The 18405-nt window shown below is 46.6% G+C and overlaps 4 protein-coding genes across 4 annotated transcripts; 2 read left to right on the top strand and 2 right to left on the bottom strand.

Annotated features, from left to right (window-relative positions):
- Positions 1-3734: 3734 nt before the first annotated feature.
- On the bottom strand, positions 3735-4345 carry N7496_006046 (uncharacterized protein; the record flags this gene model as incomplete). The annotated part of the gene is made up of 2 exons (XM_056698975.1): positions 3735-4096; positions 4261-4345. The coding sequence occupies 2 exons, from the start codon at positions 4343-4345 to the stop codon at positions 3735-3737; spliced, it is 447 nt and encodes a 148-aa protein (XP_056554388.1).
- Positions 4346-5977: 1632 nt separating this feature from the next.
- On the bottom strand, positions 5978-6385 carry N7496_006047 (uncharacterized protein; the record flags this gene model as incomplete). The annotated part of the gene is made up of 2 exons (XM_056698976.1): positions 5978-6322; positions 6374-6385. 2 exons carry the CDS (start codon positions 6383-6385, stop codon positions 5978-5980), a joined length of 357 nt encoding a protein of 118 aa, XP_056554389.1.
- A 1421-nt stretch (positions 6386-7806) lies between these two features.
- Positions 7807-11916, top strand: N7496_006048 (uncharacterized protein; the record flags this gene model as incomplete). The annotated part of the gene is made up of 3 exons (XM_056698977.1): positions 7807-8225; positions 8283-9852; positions 9901-11916. The coding sequence occupies 3 exons, from the start codon at positions 7807-7809 to the stop codon at positions 11914-11916; spliced, it is 4005 nt and encodes a 1334-aa protein (XP_056554390.1).
- Positions 11917-14055: 2139 nt separating this feature from the next.
- On the top strand, positions 14056-15405 carry N7496_006049 (MFS general substrate transporter; the record flags this gene model as incomplete). The annotated part of the gene is made up of 3 exons (XM_056698978.1): positions 14056-14276; positions 14334-15218; positions 15270-15405. The coding sequence occupies 3 exons, from the start codon at positions 14056-14058 to the stop codon at positions 15403-15405; spliced, it is 1242 nt and encodes a 413-aa protein (XP_056554391.1).
- Positions 15406-18405: the final 3000 nt, after the last annotated feature.

Below are 18405 nucleotides of genomic sequence, written 5' to 3' on the forward strand. Positions count from 1 at the left end.
CATAATTAGAGACATATTTGTTTATTTTGCCATTGCGAGTAAAATATTTCGGGTGCTGAATTCTGGCGGTCCACAATCCTAGCTATGTAAGTCTCAGTTCAACATTTGGCGAATCATAACACCGGACGGCTTGTGAATCCTACCGGTCACAATTTTTCCTTCATAAACTGAGATATACCAACGGCTATTCTCAATGTGAAATTAGATTTTAGAGAAGCATTTGTGCATTGCTACGGCCTAAACAGTCGAAAATGCGACTGCGTCTCCAGAATTGAGGGGTTAGATATTCTGCCGCTTTCTAATAGAGGCAAAAAATGTCCTGTAGGGCCAAATGCGTCAACTAGGATTTGGTTTAGACATTATAATTTCAGATGTATGTCTCTAGAGTGGGCACAGTATCAATTTGCTTAAACATAATCGCCTATTCGTCCCATTTAGACTACCAAAGTCTGTTTTGGTACAAATATTACAGCGGCGACCGTTATTTTATTCCCTGTAGATATACACTAATGCTAGTCAGTAGTATTTATCAGAAATCTGTCAGAACACAGCAGAAATAAAGGGACACCGGAGACACGGAGACGGGAGATATGACGTAATTCCCGGCCTATCCAGTCCACCCAGGCGTTCGGGTCTATTCTGTATTTTGATTACTCTATACTGTATAGTATTCAACCACCACTTCTACAGTTCTGCTGAATTTTGGGATCTATCTTATATAATACAGGGGATTGGTATAGTGAAACCCATGGAGCAGCCCCAATTGACCTCCTTATACAGGATACATTTTACTGCTCTCCTCAACGAGTTGTGGGCTGCAGTATTAGATAGGCGGGGCTTATGGGAAATTAGCTTGTTACGTTTCAATCAAAGACCTCATCACAACTGATCACCAGGGCTTGAGGATAGGCCATATTTTGTAGTCTTGCGCTAATCAACTGACTTTCAAAGCTAGTACAGTAATTAAACAAAATGCTCGGTTACGTCTCGGCAGAACCGCTTCTATCCTCTAGCCCTTCCCCATTTAGACCTGGCTATTACTGGATCCCTCGAAGGGGTTGTCTGGGGCGCAAGCATCGAAGCCAGTCCTCACGACTTCTTCCTTGCATCGCGATTGCCTGTTCGGACCAATCATGATGACGGTTTTGGGCGTTGGCGACGATCCACAATGCTCCCTCCTTTTTTGGGCTCTGTCGTTGCTGCTGCTTCAGTTGAAGGGTGACGCGGCTTGCAGCATGCGGACAATCGACTCGGATTTTATTGACACTCTTTCGCTCTACTTGCTCCCCGAGAACCTCGCGTTCCCGTGACCTACGTTTGCCATGGGAGGTGCGATGCGCAAGACAAACTGTGTCGACAGGACTGCCATTTTGCAGTCTGCTTTTGCCAGCCAGTCGCGCCATTTACACGAGTTAAGTTGAGTCTAGCAAGTAGATGAAAGGAATGGTCCTGGGTTAAGAGAGCTATTTATCTTGGATACCGCAGTATGGCTTTTATTTTCCAGTTTTGCAATGTCCAAAGAGCTACAATTTCATTCTATTGAATGAATGTGAGGACCTCTACTTCTTTATTCCTAAGAACTCAATGATGATTTGGACCTAATGTGTTGCCCAAAGTCAACGCCATGAGAGAGAGAGTGTGCTTCTTTTTCAAACTCGACATTGACCATCCAAAACATGACCCAAACATTAACTCATATCGCTGCGCGTACACTAATCTTTTTGGCATTGATTTAGTCAGACAGTTCCATTTGCACTTTGTTTTTAATGTGATTTCCCTGACAAGATTCATACACCGTGTCCGCAAGTTTCATGATCTCAGAAGAACCACACTTTTACTTCAGCGGTGACTGACTCAGTGACGGATATAAAGATAGATTTTGCACTCTTAATCTGTCTCTAGGGGATTTCCTGAACGCTTTTGCAGACCAAAGACTTTTGTTAGGAAAACCTTCCATAACCCAGACACACAGAATGCCCAGCCTGTTCCAGATTCCCCGAGAAATTTTGGATCTTATAGTGGAAAGGCTAAGCCCTCATTCGACCAAGAATATCTGCGATAGTCTTCTGTTCAGTGAAAAGCAAGAAAACATACTTTGGAGAGCGATATTCAAGAGCGATGAATGGATCGACGAGGCTTTCAAACTAGGGGCCTGCCCGGCGCTTATTGGCCCAAGGTTAGATTCGATTGGGATGCCCCGCTACAAAGGCTCCAATCGCCATCACATTCTTCTAACGACAAACGATTGTTCGGGTGACCTTCACTACTGCCAGGAACTTTTATTCAAATCCCTCAGAGACGGGTATCATTACAATAAAACCAAGTTTCAAGTTACCATTCCAGAAACAAGCTTTATAAGCCCAGACGAGCGGAAGATTAAGATTCCAGAAATTGTACTTTATGTGAAAGATGCTATCAGTCCCTGGGAAACTATCCACCTCACCAGGAGAGCCATTCGAAGATTATTTGAAAAGAGCGTCGTACGAACGCAGTACTCTTTTGCGAGACAAAGGAAAGTCTGTAGTCTACAAAGTCCACACATTTTTGGAATTGGAGGAAGCATCTCCAAGCCAGAGGCACTTCTTCCGATATGTGCCATGTACCCCGTTTACTGCGGGAAAGAATGGGTGACAATTTTGGAAGCACCCAAATGCCCCCCCGTGAACCCAATTCACAGTGACGGCAAGAGCAATCGAATTGTCGGCTGGAAGGCCAGATTTTAGGTGGAGCAGGTTGGTCGGGCGGGTGCCAAGAAATTTCCACACTTGGTGTGGATAAATCAGACTGAATGCCTACTTTATTTGGCGATACCATGGAGCATGTTCAATTAAGGTATCTTGGTGAGTGACTGGCAGACGACAGGATGCACGGAATTTTGATACAGGCTCGTTATAGACAGTTGATTGACTGTAAACTAGCATTTTACTTACCGCAGACCCAATAGTCAACATGAAATAGTCTCAATACCATCATTTCATTCCATTAAAATACGTTGCATTGTCTCGTGACTGTATTGGCGACCCAGTAGACTAAGATTTCTATGGAAGAGCAAACAAGTCAACTCTATATAGGGTTTGCCTTTAGAACCTGGCATTCTGAAACTTCGTCCGATTCCAAGGGGCTATAGAAAATACGAGGAATGCGCCAGCATACAGATCGGTATAACATCATGGTTTATTCTGGATGAGTCCTGCAAGGCATGTGCAGAGCAGGGCGTTCTTTCGAATTGTGACCACTCGCATTGGAGAGCATATATTCGTTAGAAACCCTGAGTCACGACTTGGAGAGCAATTTGATAAACTTTACTTTTGAGCATCCATTTAATTGCATCAACCACGGAAACAAGATTGCCATGATATAAATCTCCGACAAAACAAGAAAGGATCATCGAAAAAACAAACTTCGGTTAGTATGCGACCCTCTGATTACTGTACCAACGTCATTCTGCCGATACTCCTTACCCTGCATTTGCGGATCAACCTTACCCGTAGTATTAGCGCTTGGCATATCTGTCGGCTCTGTGACATGAGCCTGGTTATAGCTACTACCGCTAACAGAGACGCGCGGGGGCCAAATTGCGGCTGAGCAGCCCCGATATTAAGTCCCGGCTCCGTACGAGCGTTTGCCTCCCAAGCAGCAGTATGGCTAGTGCTATATTGGGTTTTGTGTTCCTGTGTGGAGCTGCTGAAGTCATCTTTGTTGGCGGCCTGGTTGCCTGCCCCGGGCATGCTAGGCTAAGTGTGCGCTTTTTGCTGCTGTGTGGGCTTGTTGTATTTTATCTTGTCGACGTCATGGTTGTCTATACCGAAGGTGCCAGGCTTCCCGATAGAAGGGCATATTGCCAGCGTTCGTGCCTTTGGTGGTGGTGCCGCCGACGTTCTGAAATTCCATGCCTGGTTTCTGGGCTCGGCGGTCTTCAACAGAACTTGTGTTAGTATCTTGATAATTGGCTTACAGCGATAAACCTGCTTCCTCAGCCTATCCAAATCACTGTCCACACGACAGTCGAGCTTGTTGGCCGCCTTAGAATCGTGAGGACCGACGTTGGCCGTGTAGGTGCCGATCATCCCAGAGTCGTAGATATCAGGACCTCTGGCTGCGCCCCGGTTGTTGGAATTATACCTAGCCCCATGCTCAGTCCCAGGGACCTTTGCGTAAAGATTAGTAAAACTGAATGCGTTATGTCTTCTTGTATAGATGATTATGAGCATCATAACACTCTAGCGTAATAAGTCTTCGCTGAGAGATGACTTGTCTCACTAATGGACTCGTCGGTGGGCATATTGTCTCGATCACGGTAGTCAGATACGGCCTCTTCGATCTTCTGCATGAAGTTCGACATCATTGGTAGAGGTCAGCAAATTAGTTAAATTATCTGGGATTGTTGAAGATTGTGAGTATCAAAAGTATGGCGTGCCAAGCTTCATGGCATAAGGTCCTGCGAATACCTTTATGTACACTGAGAGTATCCTCTAAACTCCCGAAAGCTTGCCTTCCGAGAGCCATTGACGCCATATTCAAATGGCAAGCTCTATAAGGGGGTTCCGTCTTTCTCTAGTGGGCTAAACGTCCCAACTCCCCTGGCCCCCCACGATCCCATTGAGCACATGCCCAAGTGATCCTGAACAACGTATCGACTACCGACTGCTGTACAATTCTTAGACGCCCTAAGTAAGATATCTGCTCAGCCAGCGAGCGTAGTCTATAATATAATCGTATTAGAAAGTCTAAACACACACAAGCCCCGGTCACGTGCATGATGCGATGACAGGCGGTATTTTGCTGCAGAGGAGTTTATTCTTATTCGGTGCCCCTCGATGAGGAGGCGGGGTAATATCGGTGGGTATAATCATGCTTAAGCTCTTATTATCGACGATGCTTCGTGCCATATCCGGTGAGGCAAGACCTTGATCACCTGGGCCCAATAAACCGATGGTCGGTTCACATAGCGGAGCTCATTGGCATCTTCTACGCGATCATCACGGTGGTCAAGATCGCTTATCAGCGGTTAAGCTTAGATAGTAGACAAAAGGCCGCAACGATCCTGTGCGACAGTAGGTCAGCCCTGCAGGTAACTCAAAACCCAAGGAGCAAATTGAGCCAGCGGATCGTGCACGCGAGCCTACAAGCTTCCACAAAGTTCAAGCTGAGGGAGTTGCCATCCGTCTCCAATGGGTTCCACGGCACTGCAACAACCCATGGAAAAGACGCCGCGTGACCAGGAAAAACCTACTCGTTCCGCCTACTGCTTTCGAGGGAGAATGCACGCCTCCGAGTCAATATCCTCATCCAGTGGGAGCAGGAATGGCCGTCGTCCAGCAAAGAAGGCAGCCACCGAAAGATCGACGGCACCCTTCCAGCGATGTACACCATGACGCTATATAGAAGCCTACCCGGGAACCAGGCGTACCTGTTAACACGGCTTCGTACCGACCGCAACTGATTATCTACCTACGCTACGGAACTTGACAAGGCTCTAAGTTTTTTTTTTCAGGAAGCGGAATACTCTACATGTAGGTAAGCATATATATACAGTAGTCGTATGCTGATATCGCTGTCGAGGGAGGGGTCAGCGTAAATGAGATCAACCAATCAACCAACCAGCCACCGTAATATAACAATATTCAAGTTTTGTCTCTGCCATATCAATGAAAGATAATTGGGTGCAGAGTCTACGGTATGTGTTTGTTAACATGATCTTATTGGTGTTTACATTCCGGATCTACTCTTATGATGGAAAGGCAAATGTGGTAGCTCACAACACTTGTCAGACACGTTGAGAGGCGGATTGTTTTATTTGTGTCTCTCTGTAATACTGGCCTATGCTTTATTCTCGGCTTGTTGAGCCCCATGATTGTTTACTGTAGCAAACTCCTACTTGATAGTTTGTTTTACCAATCAGTCAGATCGACGCTCGATTTAATTCGATTTGTATTTGACAAGCTCAGTCAATTTGTCGCATATATGTAATACCCAATTATGCATAGTCGGAGGTGCTGTTGGTGCCAGAATTCACGTCTCCACTGTCGGGTTTTGATTTGTCTTCAACTTGTTTCAGCACCATATTGAATACTGTGTCGAATGATTTGGATTCTTGATCCCCCAGTTTGATTATTTGTTCTTCTAACAGATAGTCTGTAACGGTACCAAGTTTTTGATTGGTCTCGTAAAGGATCTCCGCAAGTTTTGCAATCTCCTCCAACTCATGATTGGCCTGCGTTAGCGACCGACGTGCAACCGACAGCTCTTGCTCGTATCTTGCTATGATCCGTTCGGCTCTAACGGCGCGCGTGTTAAGAGTCGCAATAGTGCGGAGAATTTCCTAAGACACCTTTAGCTGAAGTAAGGGGAGGAGGCCCGGATTGCGTGGTACCGAGTTGTCCATGTTAGCGGATGCTAATCTTATTGATCCTTGGACGGATAAGAGAACTGTGGCGACTTATTGATATCCAAGGTGTCAAAAAGCTTCAGAGACGCCTACTAGAACAAAATTGGGCGAAGAAAAATTCAGTTCTTATAAGAGTTCTGTTCACCGCATAGTATGCATTTTCGTGTGGTAATCAAAGCCTTAACTACTTGACCTCCAAGCACTAAGCAATACTTCATGTACACTTTGCCACTACTGATTTTAATTGCGCTCTCTGAATATCTACACAAAATGCGAGGAAACAATCAAATTATTCTCGTCTTTTCAAACAATTCACGTTTAAAATCACAGCGGTACTGTGCACAAAAATAATCTACGGTCGATGCGTAAAAAGAGAGAGAGAGGATTTATTTTCATTGATCCCATTCTTTTCAATCCCAAAGCACTACACGCAGCTCTTTGTCGTTAATACCCCTTTCTTGTGAGCTTCTATAACCAATACCGTCTTTATGGTCACACTTTAAGCGACTAGTGGAGAAATTCCTCGGCCTTAGGGTAGTATCATCCTATGCGACAGCAAAACAACTCTACAAGCAATCCAAAAGCCCATCTAACAGATTTAGAATCGTATTAGTTACAGAGTACATGGGTAGACTCCGGGGTATAGGCAGCAAGCGCCAAGATCCGCCTCCACTGGCTGCTAGGATACTGTGAGAACTTCGGAAACGGTCCCAGGGGATCGACCCGTGAAGGACGCCATCCAGCCAGACAATTTCCATCTCTGTGGGCCACTATTATTGAGAGAGAATGTGTGGGTCTGTTCTTTAGTACAGCGGTTTTCGAATTCTCTTTGACCACTCACTCTTGAAACTTGACTCCCGGAAAATAAATCATAAATGTGAGAATTCTGATTGGATATTATTTTAAGCACTCTTAATTAGACCCCTTTCTACAATAATGCATGTATTTAACTGTAGGTCTTCATTACTGTACAGAGACCTGCAAAACCAGCTTCACCAATTTACACAGACACATTCTTTCCGGGCCCCACCGCCCAGGCGCTAAGTGAAGAAATGGGTGTATTCGAATGGCCCTCTGTACTTTGCTTTCTGTACCCACTCGACAGACCATGCCAATGTTCTCTCGAGTATCATAGAATTAAGTCGTGGTATTTCCTGAATGAATTATATCCTCCTTTCTTTCGAACAAGTCTCTTGTATCTTTAATCTTATCTTTTCACTGGGGAAATGCATGATTAGTCATATTGACACGTGAGATGTACTCTAGATCACAGCCTCACACCCCGCGCCTAACTTGCCCCTCTTACTCTTCATCTCGCCAGCAAGGCCTAATTATATATCGAACCCGAAGTTTCTACACTTCAACTGCCAACTTACCTATTTACGTGGTACAAAGGCTTTCGTGCCGTGTCCCATCAAATGGATTGTTTATCCTCGGCGGCGAGCGTTATCGCGATCATCCAGCTAACAGGAAGCCTTGTCAAGCTTTGCGGGGGCTACATTCAAGAGGTGAAAGATGCACGAGACGAAATTTTAACCCTACAACGGGCGATTGCAATCATCCAAGGGACCCTCCAAGACCTGCAGAAATTCCTTCAAAGTAACGACGGAAAGGGCCTACCTACCTCCTCACGACTAGGCAGCAATATTGCCGACTGCCTCTCTGACCTCCGAGCCTTAGAAGCGAGACTTGATCGAGGAAAAGGAAAGAAACTAATGAGCAAAATGGGATTACGAGCCTTAAAGTGGCCCCTGAAACGCATAGAGGTGCAGGGTGTTATTCAGAACCTCGAGAGATATAAATCTTCATTCCTCTTATCTTTACAGGTGGATCAAACGTACGTTTAGCGAACACGGTATTATAGCTCTGCATAATTGACCCAAAGACTGCATAGTTCTCTGATGGTCGATGTGGTCCAGGGTATGGATCTTGGGGTGTTGAAAGGTGCGAAGGAGGCAGGGTTTGAGTCATTCTCCGACCGAGACGAAGTCCAATGTCTCCAAGGCACTAGGACCCAGCTTCTCCAGCAGATAATGGAATGGGCTACGTCGCCGTCCCAAAAAAGCATTTTCTGGTTAAATGGAATGGCCGGGACAGGAAAATCCACCATATCTCGGACAGTGGCAAGGTCGCTCAAGGACACCAATTATCTAGCTGCCAGCTTTTTCTTTAAGAGGGGTGAAGGGGACCGAGGAAACGCGAAGAAGTTTTTCCCGACATTAACAAGGCAAATGATGCTCATGATTTCTGAGCTGAGGTCTGGCGTGCATAAGGCACTCCACGATGACCCTGACATTGCGTCAAAATCGCTCAGGGAGCAGTTTGAGAAACTACTCCTTCAACCGCTGCTCGGTCTTGACCAACTCGGCCGACAACCTCAAGCCGCTGTGATAGTGATCGACGCTTTGGACGAATGTGAACATGATCAAGATGTCCGAAACATCATTCGATTACTCCCCCTTCTACAGAAGGTAAAAGCGGTTCGCCTTCGGATTTTGTTGACTAGTAGGCCTGAACTCCCAATCAGGCTCGGCTTTTCAGAGATGGCGAATCATGACTATCAGGACCTAGCTCTTCAAGAGATTCCAGAAGAAGAAACAGAGCACGATATACTTTTATTCCTACAGGACCGATTTGCGAAGATCAAACACGACAAGAACATTTCTGAAGATTGGCCTAGTAATAACGTCATCCAAGCATTAGTCAACATGTCCGCTCCACTGTTTATTTCGGCTGCCACTGTGTGCCGTTACATCGAAAATTCAAAATGGGAGCCAAAGTCGCGCCTCGCGGACCTTCTGAGGGACCAAGCTAAATACGTATCGAGGATGGATAAGACATACCTGCCAATTCTGACGCGACTACTAGACGATCAAGAGAGTGATGAGCGGGAGCAGCAGCAGCTACTGCAAGAGTTCCAGAAAATAGTCGGTGTCATTATCCTTCTTGCTGTTCCGCTTTCTATAAATGCGCTATCGTTGTTTCTTGACATAGGAGCAGACCAAATCAGCAATCGATTAGATTCATTCCGATCGGTATTGAGCATTCCCGGTAACCGAGATCAGCCTGTTAGGACTCTACATCTATCATTTCGGGATTTTCTAGTCCAGTCTAGAACCAAATTTGTTGTGGATGAGCCAAAGAAGCACAAAGACATTGCCAGGTCCTGTCTCAAAACCATGCGGAGCCGTCTACGGAAAGATATATGCAATCTAGCAAGCCCTGGAACGCGTAGGGCAGACATCGACCCTCAACATATCGGCCAGTATCTACCACCGGAATTACAATACTCTTGTCGCTACTGGATACACCATCTTGAACAAAGTCAGGCTCTATCCTCCGAGATAAAAGAAGTGCGACTATTCCTCCAGAAACATTTTCTGCACTGGGTGGAAGCGATGAGTCTGCTAGGTTTTGTATCGGAGGTGGTGAGTATGCTTGATCTCCTTCGCACGATTATACAAGTAAGTAATACGGTAAACAGCCGCTCGTCACTATACTGATATGTTTAGGGCGATCACGATTCCATAATAGGTGACTTTCTATATGATGCAAAGCGCTTTGTTTTGAAGAATCGCCAGATAATGGATGAAGCACCACTTCAAATTTATTGCGCAGGACTGGTATTTGCACCTCGAACTGCAATCATCCGTAAAGAGTTCGAACAAGACCTTCCTACTTGGATAAGCCAGTTACCACGAGTTGATGAAGGATGGGGTACCGAATTACAGACTCTCGAGGGCCATTCAAGCTGGGTAACCTTGGTGGCCTTCTCGCCCGACGGTCGGCTACTAGCATCCGGATCTCATGACAAGACCGTGCGACTCTGGGATACGGCGACCGGCGCCCTATGGCAGACTCTTGAAGGCCATTCACGCTCGGTTACCTCAGTGGCCTTCTCACTCGACGGCCGGCTACTGGCATCCGGCTCTCACGACAAGACCGTTCGACTCTGGGATACGGCAACCGGTGGGCTACGGCAGACTCTCGAAGGCCATTCAGACTCGGTTACCTCAGTGGCCTTCTCACTCGACGGCCGGCTACTGGCATCCGGCTCTCACGACAAGACCGTGCGACTCTGGGACTCGGCAACCGGTGGCCTACGGCAGACTCTCGAGGGCCATTCAGACTGGGTTACCTCAGTGGCCTTCTCACCCGACGGCCGGCTACTAGCGTCCGGCTCTGGCGACAAGACCGTGCGGCTCTGGGACACGGCAACCGGTGGCCTACGGCAGACTCTCGAGGGCCATTCAGACTCTGTTACCTCGGTGGCCTTCTCACTCGACGGCCGGCTACTAGCGTCCGGCTCTGACGATAAGACCATTCGACTCTGGGACACGGCGCCCGGCGGCCTACGGCAGACTCTCGAGGGCCATTCAGACTCTGTTACCTCAGTGGCCTTCTCACCCGACGGCCGGCTACTAGCGTCCGGCTCTGACGATAAGACCATTCGACTCTGGGACACGGCGCCCGGCGGCCTACGGCAGACTCTCGAGGGCCATTCAGACTCTGTTACCTCAGTGGCCTTCTCACCCGACGGCCGGCTACTAGTGTCCGGCTCTGGCGATGAGACCGTTCGGCTCTGGGACACGGCGACCGGCGGCCTACAGGAGACTCTCGAGGGCCATTCAGACTCTGTTACCTCAGTGGCCTTCTCACCTGACGGCCGGCTATTAGCGTCCGGCTCTCACGACGAGACCGTGCGACTCTGGGACACGGCGACCGGCGACCTACGGCAGACTCTCGAGGGCCATTCACACTCGATCTGGTCGGTAGTTTTCTCACCCGACGGCCGGCTGCTAGCGTCCGGCTCTGACGACGAGACCGTGCGGCTCTGGAACACGGCGACCGGCGGCCTATGGCAGACTCTTGAAGGCCATTCTGGCTCGGTTACCGCGGTGGCCTTCTCGCCGGATGGCCTGCTACTGGCATCCGGCTCTAACGATAAGATCGTGCGGCTCTGGGACACGGCGACCGGTTACCTACGGCAGATTCTCAAGGGCCACTCACACTCGATCTGGTCGGTAGCCTTCTCGCCCGACGGTCGGCTAGTGGCGTCTGGCTCTGTCGACGAGACCGTGCGGCTCTGGGACACGGCGACCGGCGGCCTACAGGAGACTCTCGAGGGCCATTCAGACTCTGTTACCTCAGTGGCCTTCTCGCCCGACGGCCGGCTATTAGCGTCCGGCTCTGACGACGAGACCGTTCGGCTCTGGGACCCGGCGACGGGCAGCCTGAAAGAGATTTTGAAACCGAATGCCGCTGTCGACAAACTTTCTTTTTCACCAGATAGCTCATATCTCAGTACTGACTTAGGCAACCTCATCGTTCAGTCGGGGCAGGTGAATGATGCCTCTAGTTCGAGTCCAGTGTTCTTCATTGTCCAAGAACAGTGGATAATTATCAACGGCGAAAATGTTCTATGGCTTCCCTATGAGTTTCGGCCTAGCTGTTCGGCAGTTACTTGCGATTCACTTGCCCTTGGACAAGAGTCAGGGCTGGTTTCTTTCATACGATTTCAAAAATAGCAGTTGTCAATGATTCTCGCTTTCATTCCTGTCTCTATTTTCTAATCTCTCTATGAAAGAAGTGCCTGGGAGGGAAACCGAATTTATATATCACCCTGTAGTACTAATGGAATGTGTCATCAAGTTCCAATAGGTTTCAAATCTGATGTAGCCTCTATATATTGTCGTTTGCCACTATTAGTTAAATGGCTGGGTCTGACTAAGTCTAGCAGGTCCTACGTATCATACGGGTAAGTTGTGGCGGGAAAAAGGGTACATATGATACCCCTCTAAACAACACCCACTTCACAGACTGAAAACTTGGCGGTGGGGCCGCGAATCCAGAGAAGAGAGTAAAATGGTGAAGCTGGTTTTGCTGTTCTCTGTAAGTGATGTATTTCAGACGAAACTTGCATATACTGTGCATCTACCTTCGTATGTAAATAAACCTCTCCGTTTCCCTCGCGTCTCTCTTCTAGTTGGGACAATAAGTAGCTCAACGCCTATATGGGTCTCTGGGAAAGTAAACGCGTGTCTGGGGGATAAATTGTTTTCGAAATCCTCTGTACTACCTACGTAAGGATAGTTTTTCGTGGTTGATTGTTCCGCATAAGATGCTACAAAACGCATATCAAACGGAATGAGCTTCATCTATCGGACAAAACTTCCAATCATCTAGGTCCGTTCGGTACGAAACTATCTTGAGTGATCTAAAAGGCTGGAAGAAGTGGAAAAACCTGTCTTCCTTTTCCCAGGATTTCTGCTCATCGAAGGTATTCGGCCTGGGAGGTACTGCCTCAAATGGAATAAACTTTGCGAGGCTCGTGGCAACCTTGCCCTTTTAGTATACCTGTCCTCATCTTTATTGTTATCATCATCGTAGGATTGCTCTTGCTTTGGGAGGACTCGTTCCCTAACCACACTCCAGCTTGGGACCCAAAGTTTATTGTCCTCGGTCAAATATCCACCGCCTTCCACGCAGTATTCATGATGGATGTCGTCCAAGGCGATACAGAAATGAATTTGTTGCACCTTTTTAGCCTTTCTCTCGGCCAGAAGTAGATGCAAGGTATTCGAGCCAACCGTTGCCATTATAGGAATACTATGGTAAAAAGACCTCTTCGTGGTGGGTTCAAGTTAGCGAATGCGTTCCAAACAAGCTTGTGGAGGATTCCTGTCCAGTCCTAACGAGGATACGGATTTCTGTCCGAAATGAGGAGAATGAATAATCTATTGCCGTGGTAGGACCAGGTTATTGGAGATGTGCCGTATGCCATACAATGTATAGTAGGAATTCCTGAGACAAGGAAAGGGACGTATGACGGGAAGGAACGGGCGCTTGTTGATCTGGTAGGTGGAAAGCTTAGGTCCAGTCATCGTTTGGAATTGATCAGCCTCTATTAACTGACAGGCTCTACGCCATGGACGTGTAAAAATACTACGTGTCACACTCTGATCAACCTGGAAATTGATAATGTAAATGTAAACATGGTAAAAACGCATCAAATGAACGAAATCGACCCGATATTTCCAAAATCAAGATAGAAATTTAATTCCTTGAATACACCAAAAGTCTTAACTCCGTTTTGACTACTAGTTCAATTTTTTCATGGTATTTTTGTCCTATAGTGCCCTTTTGCGTATTTTTAATGAATCTGCTCAATCTGTAACAACTTCGCCCAATAACTAAACTTTTCAATGGAGCTTTATTACGCATTGACTTCCTACTCCTTTCAAATCTGTCAATGATTATTCTTCAACTGCGTGGCTATACTTTACGTTACGCTGCGTTTGGCGAATTGAACGAATGGCGATGGGGTTGGACGTTTTTGAGTATGGGTTTATTTGCATCAAACCGCGGTGGATATTGAGACTGGAGTAAAAGATTCACTTATCTCGCTCGACAAGATTAACCACGTTTTGGCCAACATTGGCCCACGAACAAACGTCCACAGAGCCACAGAGAGCCGTCCGTGAACGACGTCGGTAGATTGCAATAGTTAGAATCTCACTCATTATAAAATCCAGTCGGTATCATGACATATCAGATGCACTGGCTTTTGGCAAAGGCAAGGCTGCTCCTATAATTTGATCCTGGACACTCTTTGTCATTATCTCATAAATCCCCTCACCCCATAGTTTGGATCGTCATCTCTCAACATGACTGAAGAAAAGGAGTTCTGCAATTTGCAAGCGCGGCCTCCCACCCCTCTCGAGATACACCCATCCCAACGGGTCGACCAGGAGAAAGGGCTGCATGTTCACAATGTGTTATTAATGCAACAGAACCGTCCTGCAAACCCCTATCATAGCCCTTATCACTGGCGTTTCCGCAGAAAGATGTTGGTATCGGTGGGTGCAATTGCATCTTTCTTGGTAATGTGAGTACTGAATATAGGACACTAAGTGAACGCGTATCTAATCTCAATATGTGCCAGTACGTTGGCGACTTCAATCTATGTTGCGAGCATCCCCGGAATCATGGTTGAGTTCAAAGTCGGAAGAACACTGGCTATTTCACCACTCACATTTTACGCCATGGGCTTCATCTTTGGCCCTATGTTTACCTCAGCATTATCTGAGGAATTTGGAAGGCAATGGATCTATAAGATCTCGCTGTTTCTTCATCTGGTACTGACGGTCGTGGCGGGTTCCGCGAAAAACTTCACCACTATTGCCGTGTGTCGCGCGATGTCAGGTCTCGTGGGCTCTCCCTCGGTGACAGTCTTTGCAGGAGTTCTCAATGACATGTGGAAAATGCCCGAGGACAAATTCGCAGTTCCCCTTTTCATGCTCTATGGACTAGGAGGAGCTGTTGCTCCAGAGCTAGGACCTGCGATCGGCGAGTCCATCGTGGCGTCCCATGGCTGGCGAAGTACATTCTGGCTGACAGCCTTTCTCGTGGGGATTTGCCTGGTTCCCATGATGTTTGTGCCAGAGACATTTGAGCCTGAGATCAAACGGAAGACGTTGAACCTTCCGCGCGACCATTGGCGTAAGGTTTTTGTCGCTGCGTTTGCGCGCCCGATTCGTATGCTGATGGTTGAGCGCATCATCTTCCCTACTGCATTTGTTGTGACAATGAGTCAAGTGGTTCTTTTTATTCTCTATGCCGGCTACCCGATTGTGTTGCAGAGGACTTATCAGTTTTCGTCTTACCAGGCGGGATTGGCTTTCTTGCCGCTCTTCGCAGGATCTTTGCTGGCAGCACCTGTGCTATCTTTCCTGGATCGACGTAAACGTGCACTTGATAATCCAACTCCCGAAGATAGTCTTAGTGGGGCTTTCCTGGCAGCCCTTCTTCTTCCAGCTAGTTTATTCTGGTACGTGGTTATTCCAAGTTATGCAGACTAAAGTTTTAATCCGGGTCACAGGTTGGCATGGACAGTTCGTCCCACTATTCACTGGATCTGCCCCATACTTGCTGGAGTTCTCTTCGGACTTGGCTTTGCCCTATCACAGGTGAATATGCTCCCTGTGTCAATTGTACTTGTGCGCAAAGCCTGCTGACATGCATGATTGAACAGCTGGTCTATCCCATTTACAAAAATCTCGTTTACGGTGCTGGTCTGGGAGCTTCTTCCTTAGCTATCGATGTGTTCATGCGATACTCTGTCTCCTGCGTATTTCCACTTTTTACGATTCCACTCATCGATCACATCGGCTTTGACTGGGTTATGACCACATGTGCGTTGGTGATGACCGCACTTATACCAGTACCTTGGTGGTTACAGAAATACGGTGCACTATTGAGAAGTCAAAGCCCCTATCTCAACAGTTCCAAGCATAAGATGAGGTCGATGGGGTCAGCAATGGTGGAGTCTATATAGACTACATATTAAATGATGTTTGGATCATGTGATTAGTTTGAGAAATAATCAGCGTTGAGCATGTCAGCACTCCTTTGGCTCCTTCGAAATAGGCTCAAAAGATTACCAAACAGGTGAACAATTAAGAATAATTGTTCCAAGACTCGGAGCACTTGATTGAAACGATCAGCTTTACGTGATATAAACACACACACACACACACACACACACACACACACACACACAATTCATTAATGCCCGGCAACTGAGCCAAAAGGGCAACTGAAACTGATCTACGATACAAGTCTTAATAGAGACATGCAGTACTCCTTCGAGCCCATACATGGATGCGCTATCAAAACATCAGCAATCCTGTCATATCCCACCTGCTATTCATTATAAATACCATTGGAATGTAGGTCGCTAGGCCTTTCGCTCAACAACTGAGAATGCTTTCTCATATCCGAGCTCTAATTATATGATTTGGAACGCCAACCTTTTAGCTCACTGTTGTCAACCCCTCAGACCTTCAGAACCCACTTATTCTGATCCTGGCTGGAGTTGACTACTTTGACAATATCCTTTCTGCCTCAAACTCAACCGTCCGCGTCATTACTGCAACGCCGAACCTGGTGGCGGTTACGACTTTTTTCCATCACGGCTGTACCGCCGTCTTCGATAGTTTACTAGCCAGCGGGCACAGTCAGACTAGGATCCTTAGCGATGTTTTATATCATTATTGAATACTGGAGACTGATGACAGAGTTATATTATATTTACATATAATGGTGTGGTTACGTGGTAATGTTGCTTTTCGTTCTCTACTGAGCTGCGTTCTATCTGACTCCGAGTTTGTTACCCGTGTGATGGGTTCCTTAGAAGACATAGTCATCTAAACCGTAGACGAGTGTATTACCAATAATCCAGAAGCCAACTTTCCTACGACCGGTCCGTCTAGTTGCGATCCAGAATCGAACTATAAATTCCACCTCAGGCTGGCGCATAATACCGAACTAGTCGGTCAGTTTACACAAATGCACTCCAAAAGCCACTTCGCCGTTGCTTCAAGCACCGCGCAAATGTCCGCGCCGGGAATTCTTGTCGATTTAGTATGCCTCGAGAACTAGCGCCGTCCTCTAAAATCGACAACGTTAGTGTTATCCACCTGGCCTACAATAATTCTTGGATTAGCCCGTGAAATCCGGCCATCGCTAGTTGTTTACGTTCAAACCATGACTATGCATGCATTTCTACCGTCTCAAAATCCTTGATCCTTGTCTATTATATCACCAAATACACTCTTTCTGACCCCACTGCCAAGACCTTAGCGTGGATTCTTTACCGAGATTGGCACCACGCCGAATTAACATCTGGTGCGTCTGCGAGAATAGTAACCATCAACGTTGGTGTAGTTTTCAAAATGGCCTTTTCTCTCCACACTTTTAATACACAATTTGCCGAATATTTTTCCGTACCGCGCTAACCGATCTCGGTGACAGTATTAAAATTCCCGGCAGAACTGGCATTGTAATGAATGTACTAGTGTAATAAGTCATTGTTCAAGTACTGTATTTTGAAACCACATAAAATTCCTCAAACTCTTATTATCGACAATGCGTGATAATTAGAGGGATAGTCATTTAACTTGTAAACAATTCAAACCTTTAGAGAATCCCGCGTATCAGCTAGAAGCGCGACCAGGGGATGGGTACATGCTAATTTTCTCCATGACGTCATTCACCTGCTGTACGTCTTCGTCGGAATCAAGCCAAACAGCACCAAGAATAGCTTCCACGGTGGTAGCTAATGTGCTATCTGGTACACTCCTTTCTAGGTCTGGTCTTTGGTGGATAAATCTCTGCAAATCCAAGACTCTAGCCATAGAGGTTAACTGCTTATTACAGGCGTAAGTCTGAAGCAGATTTGTCCCTTGCTCTGTGTATATTAGCCTGATGCTCATTGTGGGAGGATTAGACGTACCTGTAGTGTTGCCTTCATGGTACCAACGACGAAGCAGCATAAGGGCGAGTATTTTGTCTCCTAGTAAGGCCAGCCGTACTGGTACTAGTAGTGGTGGTGGTGCATAATTTAAGACTGTTTCAATTTCACCCTTTAAAATATATAAAAGTTCCCCATTAGTGAAAGTAAATTAATTGATAGTTGAGCGAGAAGGCACTGTATATCAGGGATTTCTATAGGTTCTTAATGCTACCGTCTGGGATAGTGTTAATATCATATCGTAAATCAAGGCTCTAACCCCAGTTTTTATAAACTGTATGTCCTTGACTTTTCGAGTAAGCTAGACGGAGAGGTGCTTAAAGATAGATCGCGTGGCGTATAGACTAGCGAAGATCCCGGGTATTAGAGAGTATTCCTGTCAACATGTGGATGTTGTGGGGTCACATGACGAAGGACCCACTCATATAACCCCTCTCTACATATAGATCTTCTTCTATAAAGATCTAACAGATTGATCCTCAACGATCTCGCATATGATTGCCTACCTAAGCAAGAGACTCTCAACACTCTGATTCTGTTGATTTATCATGTGATCTTTTGCTATGTTTCTTGTGATATAAATACTGCTATGTTACCTAGTTAAATTGAATCAAGTTTATCATCCTTTGTGATCTCTCTTCTAGATCAGTGGTACTCTTCCACAATCGTGGTACTTCTCCTTCATAGAAGTGCGCACGACCGA

Source organism: Penicillium cataractarum, assembly GCF_028827025.1.
Source record: "Penicillium cataractarum strain IBT 29864 chromosome Unknown utg000005l, whole genome shotgun sequence".
Classification (NCBI taxonomy): domain Eukaryota; kingdom Fungi; phylum Ascomycota; class Eurotiomycetes; order Eurotiales; family Aspergillaceae; genus Penicillium; species Penicillium cataractarum.